The sequence below is a fragment of the Pararge aegeria genome, chromosome 19 (genome assembly GCF_905163445.1).
Source record: "Pararge aegeria chromosome 19, ilParAegt1.1, whole genome shotgun sequence".
Classification (NCBI taxonomy): Eukaryota; Metazoa; Arthropoda; class Insecta; order Lepidoptera; family Nymphalidae; genus Pararge; species Pararge aegeria.
In genome coordinates, this window is record NC_053198.1 from 11129487 (window position 1) to 11142327 (window position 12841).

Here is a 12841-nt window from a genome sequence, read left to right on the forward strand (position 1 = left end):
AGAAACTCAAACTCATAAATTCAACCTCGTAATGCGTTGGCACAACTCAAATAGTTTCTTCTATAATGTCAACTAACTTTAAACGTTTGACAACAGCGACTGCAGTGTAAAGTACATATTTTATTACTCGCACAATGGCAATGAAGCATGTATTACTTTGCAGCAGTTTATGACATACAATATATAAGCTCCGTCATCATCATTAAAATCATTATCATCATCATCATCCTACTGTACTTGCTCATATGAGCGTAGGTGTTTTGGTCGACTTAACGATTAAAAAAAAAGCCCGGGACCGACGGCTCAACTCCTTATCTAATCCATCAATTTATTATCTACGGATCACGAGCGCATGGGTTTGATTTCCAGATAATGTAACCACTAGACAACCGAGGACCATTTGCTTCCTATAATTGACAACCAGACAAATCTTTGTCTTATTGTCTATAGGGTTGTCGTGAATTGTTGTTAATTGGAGAAAATTATTTTATGGACGCAACGCATGCTTATACCGTAACCAATCAATAGAGTTGTTGAATTTACAACGCATAATGAAATTGAAACATAACAAATCCATTTTTTAACCAACAGCAACTAAACGACTCGCCTGATTAGTGCGTAACGCTTTTTTCTTACGTGACGATCTTACCAGTTGACTCTTACAGCGAGCCGCGTTAAGGAAGTTGGTCCCAAAATTACACAGTACACAAAATGTCTTGTTGACGCGGACTATAACCCATTGTTCTCGCACAATTTTTTATTCACCCAGTTTATATTTGAAATCGCGGTGCTAGGTGTCGACAAAAGCGTAAATAATTTTGACAGATGGCTGCTTTTGTAGGTGAATATACATTATAATCTACATGAATCTTGCATATGAATATGTAGAGTTTATAATTCGAATACGACAATAGTTGTGGTTTAGATTTTTTTGAAGAATTGAACGATTTTATCATTTTTATTAAGAGCGTGTTAAATGTTTCTCATTAAGTTACCTCGTAAATTAAAATTTATGATACCCATTGTTAGTTTATGATCAATAAATATTTGCACATCATTTACTTTTCAGATAAAACCGACAGTTTAAACGGGTCCAATAATTTAGGTAAATAAATATACTACGAAAATACACACACCGCCCCAAAGTAAGCGTAGCTTGTGTTATGGGTACTAAGTTAGCTGATGAATTTTTTTTTATGAATATAATACACATAAATACTTATAATACACAGATAAACACCCAGACACGGAAAAACATTCATGTTCATCACACAAACATTTTCCAGTTGTGGAAATCGAACCCACGACCTTGGACTCATAAAGCAGGGTCGCTGCCCACTGCGCCACTCGGCCGTCAAAAGCCGTCAAGGTGACATGAGATAGAAAAAAATGGTGGCTATAGTAAGACATTTAGGTATTTATAAAAAACAACTGCAAAGAACTAATTTAAGTTCAGCAGGCGGTAAAATTTTTAGCAATCAACAATTAATTTTTTTTTTTTGCTGAAATTAAAGCATAAGATATATATTTTTTTTATTTATAAAATAAAACAATTACATTAAAATGGTTAGTATAAAAGCACCGAAAAAACCGCAGAGGTTTGTCCTTGGTGCCTATCTGCAACGATTACCTTAGGTGTTAATTACAAGAATAAAACCAGCTGTGGGAAAAACATACTGCTACATTGTAGAACTATAGGAACTAAGTAAGCCTGTAAATTTTAATATTTAATAGTAGCAAGTACCAAAATAAATGAATATAAATTATACGAGATACAAAAGAGTCAGCTAACTAACTTCGCTAAAAAGTATTCTTTGAGTTTACGTTTAATGTTTTTAATATTTACATTTTGGAACAACGTTGAAGGTAGTTCGTTCATGTATCCCTTAGCACTTACAATAAATATAGTAAATCCTTCGTTATTGTTTTATGTTAAATCATTTATTTAGTTTTGCGCAGATTACTTACTTTTTTAAATACCAATCTTTAACCAAAGATATCAATTAGGTATCTAATCAAATATCTTTGTTTCTTTATCTTTAAAAGAAATCTAAATAGGAAAGCATTATTTGGAGCTCTATGTTCTCTTCGAGTCCATTGCCACATTGACATTAGCTACGCGTTTCGCAACTCTACGTAGTTCTACGGATTTCGTAATTTATGTGCAAATAGACTCCATCGTCAAAGAAATTAGTAGAAATATTGACGTCTAGCACGGTATTGTGGCATTCCGGCATCTTTATTTATCCCCACACGTGCACATATTGTGCCTCGGAATGTTCGTCTGATTCAATTTTATTAATGGACTTGGACGTTTGCCCTACTGACTGTGAACGCTATTCTGTTTGTCTCAACGTATCTTATTATGGACAAACGACATAATATTGTGGTTCTTATTGCGCTGTCATTAAAGGCCGTTATTGCGTTGTGTTAGTTAATTTCTATCGTGTTCTGTAAGGCGCCTGTCGCACTGCCAGCGGGCAAACTATTAACCATAGTCTTTATCGTGATATGTACATATACATGCTGTATGAGTCACAAGTAAATGAAAGTAATTTTAGTTTGTAATAAAATAAAAATCTACTATGTTTATTGAAGAGCGTCTAGCGTAATTGTAAGTGATTTTTAGAGTGAAGTATTAATTAATATGCACAGCGTTGCTCCAATCATAATTATGCACAGCGGTGTAAATGCCGACAATGTCAAAGTGTTACGTTTAGCAAAAACTTAAATTTTTAGTTAAAAATATTATAATCTTTGCGTACCCTATTTGGTGCTACATCAAGCTACGGCCCGTAGTATCTAGTTACGAACAGCTACAAGTATTAACTTTTTACTTTATAAATATTTTGAAAGGACGGAAAGCAGCATATGCTACTTTTTATCCCAAAAAATTACGGGAAACAGATTTATATATATTATGAGTATTCATTTATATTACTCATTAAAATATTCATCACCTTAGTACCCTTAAGACAAGCTACTTTGGACTGGATGGCGATGTGTTTATTGTCGTAGTATACTTATTTATATTTATAATTTATTATTATTAATAATATCAGTGGTAGTGGGGAAGGTTCTAAATGTTAGTTAATACTAGGACTTAAAGTAGAACGTTCGCTAACAGTGTGACCGAGTCCTATGTTTTTCATTCGAGTTGTGTAGGAGACAGCGTTGAGTCAGCTTACAACTCTTACATACAACATGTCAACATGGTCGACCCGCTTTTAATAGCAATAACGATATTGCTTTTGACCTAATTCAATTTACGATTGACATTAATAATCCGTATATTCCGCCATGGAAGTGGATGTTATTAATGAAATATACCGCTTAGATCTAATTAACGATTTCAATCAATTCTCTGTAATCATAATCGTCATTGTATTAACCCATTATCGGCCTACTACAGGACAAGGGTTACCTCCCCCAATGAAAAGGGTTAAGGCCGTAGTCAACCCCGCTGCCAGAGCGGTTTTGGTTTAAATACATTTGCTCTTAAAATGACTTACGTTACCGTTATCAAGCCTTTAAGGTAGCCTATTATCGCACAGGCTACCTTAAAAGGCGGATATATTTTTCTTTCACCCAGGTCCAGGTCCTTATCTTTAAATTTAAGGCGTAGATTTTAAGTCCGATCAATAGGTATGGTTTAAATGGGCCGAGATTCCAAACTTTGCGAACTTGTAATCTTCATTGGCTGTGCTTTAAACATAACCTTAATAAATTGCCTGTAGGATTGCATGACTTGATCCTGCTTCATCATTCTACTCCAAAAGGTAGCGTGCTTATGTGATCGATGACCGAGCAACACGCACAAAACGTGTTTCGTTCACGTATGTTACTATTAAGGTATGGAATTGCCTTCCGGCATTAGTTTTTCTGCTCTCAGTGAATAATACCTTAAAATTATCTTATTTTTAAGAGCATTCAAAGATCATTGTTTCTTCATCGGGTATTATTTATGTAAATCGCAAGCATATCTTGCATAACAAAATTACCGAATCGATTTAATAATTGTAATTCCTTTAAAACTCATCGAACTTACTGATATTTTTTATTACGTCTCTGGCATAATGGTAAACGCTTCGGTTTTATAAGTGGAAGTCCCGGGTACAATTACGGACAGGTGTAGCTTGGTAATTTGTAATTTCTGGTAGGTACTATTCCTCTGGTTCGGTCTTGTGGAGTTACTTAAACCGTGGCTGGTTACCACCAAAAAAACAAAGACGTACGGTACCGCCAAGAGATTTAGCGTCCCAGCCGTAGCATCGAAATCGATCAGAGGTGTTAGGTTAATATAAAAACTATATAATATATTAATATACAAACTGCAACTTCTACAAACAACTGTCGCTAAAATTTTTAGTGCGACAAAAAATACTTAGCATGCATTTTGTCAAATTTGACAACTTTTGGATACAGTGACAGTTAAATAACTATCTTATTTGAATTTCACAGAGAAACAGGGCACAGTCTGTTCACCCAATTTGCTGGTTTGTTTAATTCCACATGACTAAAATGTATTTACTTTGTTTCAGAATGAGCTAGTACGCGGAGCTACGTCCATGTTGTAATGACTGCTGTTAACCCGGTAAGGCTTTGCAAATATAGGTTTTATTATTGTAGGTATTATGAACTAGATTTGACCCGAGATTTTACTTGGGTTATCAAAGCCTCCTTGCGTGACCCATACTATTACTAATGCGAAAATCTAATGAAATTTAGCATAAAGGCAGCCTGAAGAAGGAGATTCTTTTTATCACCAAAAAGCTTTCGGGCACCGTGCCGGTGAGATTTAAAAATTAACGTTCAGTAACCATGTTAATTTGCGGCAAAAAAAGCATTGATAGACGCTGGCCAAGTGTGGATTTTATAACTGTACTGCGGATATAAAAACTTTAAGATTATTGATTTTTAATCAACGAGCCTAAAATGCCTCCGGCCTACTATGGATTTCCGCTTTACACACTGTGTATTATATTTGCACTGGAAAGCGGAATCTCTTGGAGGTATGGAAGCCACATAAAACAACTGTTATGGGTGTTGAATAGGGGATAAAAGTTTGACTGGGAAAATTTTACGTGGTCAAAGTCGCGAACACCCACTAGTATTCGTTCAAAGCATAATTTTTGCATAGCAAAATTCTCGCAATTTATTAACAAAATTCCATACGAGTAATTATTAATTTATAGCAAAAATCTCTGGATATTTACCGTACGAGGAATTAATTAAAAATTATTGTGAGTTCATTAATTGTCTGGGCTTAAATCATTTTAGTTTAATTAGTTCGGGTAGGTACAGTTAAACTACTTATTTCAAAAAATATTATTGTTTAAATACAAAGTGAACATATTTTGTTATTCGGCGTAAAACAAATTTACCGTTGATAGTCTTAAATTTGCTGCTGAATTCCAATGAATGAGTATTACAAAATACTTGGTTACAAAATTAATTTGTTGAACAAGATAATGTAGGCATGCTTTTAATAAGATCTAAATATAGTTACCACTGTTCTAAAAATAGCAGATTATTTTAACATCTTCGTAATTGACTATTGATTTCTATAGCCCAAAATGACTGTCTGAAATATACGCTATATGTTTTACGTCATGGAAAAATGTATAAATATACAAAATATACGGAAAGAGATACATTTTTGTCCGTGTCTAATGATTAAATCATGACAAAATTGTATTCCATTTTCAAGATGTAAACTCACTTATAGGTTACCTTAGCATGCTATATAATTAAAACAAATATTTTAATTCTTAAAACGCACATAACTCTGAAAACTTAGAGGTGCCTGCCGGGGATTGAACTTGACCCCATGTATCCTAGGCTATAACCGCTTTAAACCATACAAGCTTAAAACTCTCTAAACTCTAAATGATCGCATTTTATTATCTGGGTTTTCACCAGCTATATAACCTCGTTCAAAACCTAACAGCGCTATTGAAGTTCGAAGAGAGTTTGCTCATTAGTAGGGCTGCCAAATGATATGAAAACATATAGCTATCTACGAGGATTAAAAAAATCCTAGTCGATTTTATATAGGCTTTTCTTTAGTATCAGAATTCAATGTTTTAGATTACCGTAATATTCTTTAGTTGAGCAGTTCTTTGTATCATTTTTTTATTTCATACACACCATGTATATATGATCTGATTAGAGCTAATTTAATAAAAATATATTAACTAGAAAGTATTTATAAAATTGTATAAAATATGCTCCTATTTTTACTTAAGAAAACCTTCGAATGTGTTAAAAGATAACCCTAGTCAGTAGTCATTACTGGCCCGCCGGATATAACCAAACAAACATGACCCCTGGCTTAGTAACACTCTCAACATTGTAAACGGATTTCTGTTTCGTCTAAAGAGTGCGAGGTATCAAACAAAAATGGTGAGACGATGTTGCCAACGGCCATTCGTTTTAACCTTCTTTTTATGTCTACAAAATGGCTTATCTATCACAAAAGTGTGGAAAAGGAAAATTCAAACAATATCTCGCATTTGCAGGGCGAAATCTCCATTCATAATTCCTCTTTGACTGACACCACATAAAGAAGACTTTTACTTTAACGTAGCCTTCGAAAATTTTACTGAATATTTAATACGCCAAATGCGAGAGAAGTGTTAATAAAACTGGCCAAAATTACGTCATCATCATACTTAGGATGGTCACTATTAACAAATAATACAGGGTGTTTGTACTCTGTGGTGGTTACCGGAGTCTTCTAATGAATACACTTTCATTCACACAAACTTCCATTCGCTACTCTATACGGTATACTTCTCATCCAGCGCATCGCCCACGTGACTCGTTACTACGTTTTCACTTAGCGCTTTTTCTGACTTTGCTCGGTACTTAAGGTACCTTCGTCAAGAATTGGGCAATGCATCATCATTATAACAACCCATTACTACAGGGCACGGGTCTTCCCCCACAATGAGAAGGGGTTAAGGTCATAGTCCAACATGCTGGTCAAGTACGGATTCGTGGATTCCACAGACTTTTGAGAACATTATGGAGAACTCTCAGGCATGCAGGCATCCCCACGATGTTTTCCTTCACCGTTGAAGCAAGTGATATTATAATTGATTAAAACGCACATAACTTATAAAAATTAGAGATGTGGCTCCCCAAAAGTGAAGTCGAAGTCCTACCCACTGGGCTGTCACCGCTTCACAATTTGCATATTCGATTTTAAGTTCCAGAGATCCAGTTTTCGGAGTTCAAAAAAAAACCTCTGTAGCTTTTTTAACGCTAATAATTAGCGTATCAAATATAGTAGCGTATCGTAAATTATTACCAAGATGACAATCACATAAGTCACTGAAACATAACACCCACGTTTTACCCTCGTAAACTAATGAAAAGTTATATTAAAGCATATTAGCCACACTACCTTACTCATAGATGTAAACTCCCTTTCCGCAATCGCGACCGATTATTTTAATTTCAATTTACCTCCTGAACTATGTGTTTAAATAGAGATGCTATAAAGAGAAAGATTTTTTATATCGACATTAATACGGTTGTCTTCATAAAAAAGTGATTGTGTTCTAATAATGACGATTGAAAATCACCTTATTGGTTTTTTTTCTCACAAAATGTGTAAATTTGGCTTATTTAAAGATTATTAGCTTCAGGAATTTGAATGAATGAATTTTTCACCTATAGAAATTGAAATTTAGTAGTAGGTATTTTACGTTAGGCGGATAACTGTTTGGTAGCGTTGTTTTTTTATTTTAAGCTGAATCCTACTACTAAAAAAAATTAAAATAAAAAGCCTATGTTTTTTGAATAAAACATATTTCTAATGGTGAAATTATTTCGGCACTATCGTTTTATGCTAACAGTTCTCGCTACTGCATAACAGTTTTAACAACCTCCCCAAACTATTTTTAAAACGATTAATGACGATGTGTTTCCAGCTTGCAGCGATGCGACGTCCGTCTGACGTTAATCGTCATTGCTTTCCGAGAGAAAACAAACATCGCCTTTTATAAAGAGAATGCAGGTCAGAGTCGTTGGCTGTTGGCTGGTTTTATCTTAATCAAGTATTTTTATTAATTTGTATGATAGGAAACTAAAGAGTCTATGCCACGATTGTCTAGAGCAAGGGTCATGTATACAACTTGCCATACTTTTTGTTTTAACGTAAAGCAGGGAGCGCTAATATTATATTGAGATTTTGCAAATTCATCAACTTGAACGTGTTTTTGCCCAATAGCACAGTAATATTCCTACGTTCATGGAACGCTAAAGTTAAACTCAGAAGTTGCTTAAATGTATCAATATCGTTCACTTCCATTTATTACCCTTATTTTCTCGGTAACATTGACTTGTTGCAAATCGTCGTTGACACTTAGGGGGTCGATTTAGTCCACATTCGTAATCATCATCATCATCAACCTGTGATTGGTCCATTACAGGGCAGGGCACAAAAGTCCGCCTGATGAGAAATTTGGTCTTGTATTTCTGTATGGCGCAGAAACATGGACGGTACGCTTGAAAGACCGTTGCAGAGTCGATGCACTAGAAATGTGGTGCTGGCGGCGATTGTTGCGTAACCCTTGGACAGCTTTTCGGACTAACGTGTCGATCGTAGAGGTACTAAAAGTCAAAGAGAGGTTATCGTCGACTGTGCAGATACGAATCCTCAATTTCTTTGGACACATAACTAGGAATGACCACTCCATGGAACGAATCGTTGTCCAGGGGAAATTGGAAGGCAAACGGTCACGCGGTCGATCACCCACGTGTTGGACAGACATAACAAAAGCTGCAACACAAACGTCCATAGTCCAATGTTCCCAAAACGCTGAAGACCGTAACAAGTGGCGCATCACGGGGGCTGCTGTAGCCAAAGAAAATGTATCATCGTTAACCACGACCACTCTGTCAATAGTGAATGATTAAGGAGGAGGACAGGGCATGGGTCTCCTCCAACAATCAGAAGGGGTTTAGGCAGTAGGTCACCACGCTGGCCCAGTGCGGATTGATAGACTTCACACGCCTTTCAGAACATTATGGGAGAGTTTTCCATGCAGGTTTCCTGTAGAGGTTTTCCCCCGTCGTAAAAGCAAGTGCTATTTAGTTGTATAAATTAAACGCACATAACTCTGAAAGTTAGAGGTGCGCGCAGCGGATCGAACTCGGTCCCCCATAAGGGCAGGCGAAGCCTTTAACACTAGGTTATCACCGTGAATATCTACTATTGTCAAATAAGGTCTATAACCGCATTGGGACTTTATTTGTTATTGGTTATTCCAACAAGAACTAACGGAACATGTAGAACAACAAGGCAGTCGCTGTTTATTTACTCAAGAAAATGAATAAACTCATTATTCTATGATTCCATTATTCAATTGACGCCCACGTGATCTTTGGCGTTCACATACATTTATCAAATAAATGCTTTACGTAGAATATTAATAATACTCAATGTACTACTTGCTGTGATTACACAATACAAGGGTATTTAATGCGTATTTCAATATTCATTCAGCGCATGGATATTTGTATTATTAAGGTATAGAAATTGTATTAAAAATTTACGAAACAAAAAAGCGATGATAGCCTCGTGGCCACCTGTGACATTTCGGAGATATATGTGTTTTTAATTTAAGAAATTTTAAATACCACTTGCTTTAACCATGAAGGAAAAAATCGTTTAACAACCTGCCTGAGAGTTCTCCATAAACTTCTCAACGGTGTGTGAATTCTACCAATCCGCACCTGGCCAGCGTGGAAAATGGCCTAAACCCTTCTCATTCTGAAAGGAGACCCGAGCCCAGCAGTGGGCCGGCAATAGGGTGATCATGATGATTTTAAGGTATAGAAACACTATTCAACGCATTAAGTCGTTATTAAACATCTCAAGACAATATTGGCTAATGCTTTTGATTGAGGTGCCCTAAACTCAGAGATATTAACAGTGTCCCCCATGAGAGTCCGTGTTTGTGCTCGAAGAAGAGATTTTTAGCAACTAGTTTACTTTTCCTTCCAAGCGAGCGCCAACGAAGTCCAATTGACTTTGTTCAAAATGTTGAGAAGAAACTTAAGTGCGTATTTGATGGGTTAAATATGTAGAAAATTTCGAAAATTTTTTAAAGTTCAACCTGTTCTGACTCATTGTCCGAGGAATTATCAATACTCTTTGTTAAAACACAGACCCCTAAAGTTAACAGATACTTACCAAACTCGACCGTGAAAATCATGTCGAGGCTCTAATCACTAGATTATCAACTATTACAAGACATGATAAGCCATGATTACTTGCTTTTGCCAAGTTGCCTTTTACGTTATAATGAACGAAAACAAATGCCGAAGCTAACAAATCCAACAATACGCGGGAAAACAAACGTTTGTTTTATTACAACCTAATAAAGTGTTAAGTGTCACTTTGTGCAGGGCTAGTGGGTCCCAAAACTCTCACAACGACGTCGCCGTTACGCCTCTATTGGGGGATATGGGCCCGTACGTAATAAAAACAACCATATCAACACGTACTTACGTAGCGCGTGTGTACCTTCTTATTGTGTTTGGCTATGAAAAGGGCGTTATAATTACTTCAAAGTGTAAAGTTTTGTTCACGCGTGTGTTATAATTAAACGTCATCAGATGCTGTGGGGTAAAATCAGACCATGCAGAAGCGGTTATGCAGAATACCGGGAGCGGTATTGTGTGGCACGTTTAATATTAATTTTACTTTAGAACCGCATCTGAAAAGCTTTGGTACAGCGTCAGCGGCCCCTTTCGGCAGATGCTATTTGGGAGTTACTTATTTTCTTGGGTTTGGTCTGGCAGGAGGTTTCGTCGTGGTAACTAGACCATCGTACCGCCAAGCAACTTAGCGTTCCGGTATGTTGCCGCGTAGACACCGATTATGGGTTTAATATATATGCCAGTTGATCCAGAACGAATCATCCAAAATAATCGTCACTTACAGGCACATCAGTGATTGCAGTAGAATAAAAATAAATAAAATTATGGCGTCGAACTTAAACAATATGTATGTAATCTTTATTTTAGCAGCATAAATCATTAACATAGGGCCAACATATAAAATATGCTATTTTATTTTATTTAATAAATTGTAGAAGTTAAATTAAAAAATTTAAGACTCTTTGTGTAACAAAACACTAATAACGACACGTAGTTATGGAGCGGGTGTGTACGTGGCCTAACGTTGTACCTTTATTGTATTTAGTTATAAAGGGAGCGTTATAATGACTACCGCGTGAGAACAAAGGCTTGCGGGAAGTGTTGTGACAGTGTTGCGACTCTTTTTACTGGGTTTATATTACACTTTCATTATTAAAATATATTGATTTCGTGAACACGTAGCCAAGGTTTTCGAAGAGCGCGTATTGTGACAACTTATAGCTCCGAAACTTTGTCGCTAACTATTGGGGACAGCTATGGTTGATTATCTTGACGGCCGATTGGCGCAGTGGGCAGCGACTCTGCTTTCATTCAGAAAGCAGGGTCGCTGCCCACTGCGTGGGTCAAGGCCGTGGGTTCGATTCCCACAACTGGACAATATTTGTGTGATGAACTTGTATGTTTTTCAGTGCCTGGGTGTTTATCTATATATTATAAGTATTACTTTGGCGATGTGTGTATTGTCGTAGTATATTTGTTTATTTATTTAATCTACAACAACAAGAACAAGTCACGAATGAGGAGATTTGTAGAGGAAACAGTGTTACCCTAGAAAAAACATTCACCCCAGTGACGCAGTGTTCCGATTCAATATCGCCTAGAAACCGATTAGGGGTATATCGCTACCATACCCCTAACACGGGGGATCCCAACTATATTAGGCCAGCGGCACACTCACACGTTAAGAAATTTGTCAAGGCGCCCGCGCCTTAATCTAGCTAGTTAAAATATATAGTGCTGCCTAGCTTTTTAGGCAGATAGGCGTAAAAAATAAAACATCACAATTAAGAAACTAATAAAACCATACACATAATACATTTTAAAAAATAGTTAAGAAAAATAAAACTGGGATGGCTGAGCTTGGTGATCTTTACACAATTTTTCAACACAAATACTATAAAAAAAAAATTTTTCATAATTTATTTTGAGGCGCTAACAGGTTAGCCCACTACTAACTTAGACTCCATCTTTACTTACCAGATGAGATGAGATACTATTTTTACGCAATAAAACTCTTTAAATAAACAAATAAAGCTTAAATCAAGTAATCGGATACAGAGTACCAATTCTTTGAAAAGAAAAGTATAAATTTCCAGGGCACTAACGTATTTCCATTTGTTAAGACGCTCGTAAAGTTAAGAGCAACAATAAATTCGGTGGAACTTCAAGTGGCGAGCGAAGAAACAATTAAAAAGAGGAAGACCGTAGGAACAAGTACCTGGAAGTGGACAAAACTGAGCCGGGAGGGGGAACAGGGATTCTAATTCTGAAGCGCTGGGGCCTTTTGTAACGGGGTAATAAAGGGCATTCTAGGAGTGGAGTGGACCCGCCGGAAATTTAATCTGACTGAGAGCTCTTTGTGAAGGGAATTTTGGTCCTAGGATAAATGGCCGTATAAGCAGACAAATGAATATTTCATTTTAATTAAAACATGGAAGTGTACTTTCTCCGATTGTTTCATATTATGAAATAGCTTGTTTTAATTTCTTACTTTTGATTTTATTTTTATTTTTTGATGAGTGCACAGCCTAAATTTCAGTATAAAGGAGGAAACTGTGGTGGCCTAGGTACACTTAGGGACACAAATTTTACCTATGCCATAAAACTGTTGCACGCGGCCACCTTTCCTTGGCCTTTCGTGAATCCCGCGAGAACGAAAGTTGCA

At 36.3% G+C, this 12841-nt stretch overlaps 1 protein-coding gene across 1 annotated transcript in view; it reads left to right on the top strand.

Moving 5' to 3' along the window:
* LOC120631972 overlaps positions 1-12841 on the top strand; it is a 344454-nt gene that overhangs the window by 81075 nt on the left and 250538 nt on the right. The window contains exon 2 of the mRNA XM_039901687.1: positions 4542-4594. Coding sequence (XP_039757621.1) covers positions 4577-4594 — 18 coding nt within the window. The 5' untranslated portion in view covers positions 4542-4576. The remainder of the gene's footprint in view (positions 1-4541; positions 4595-12841) is intronic.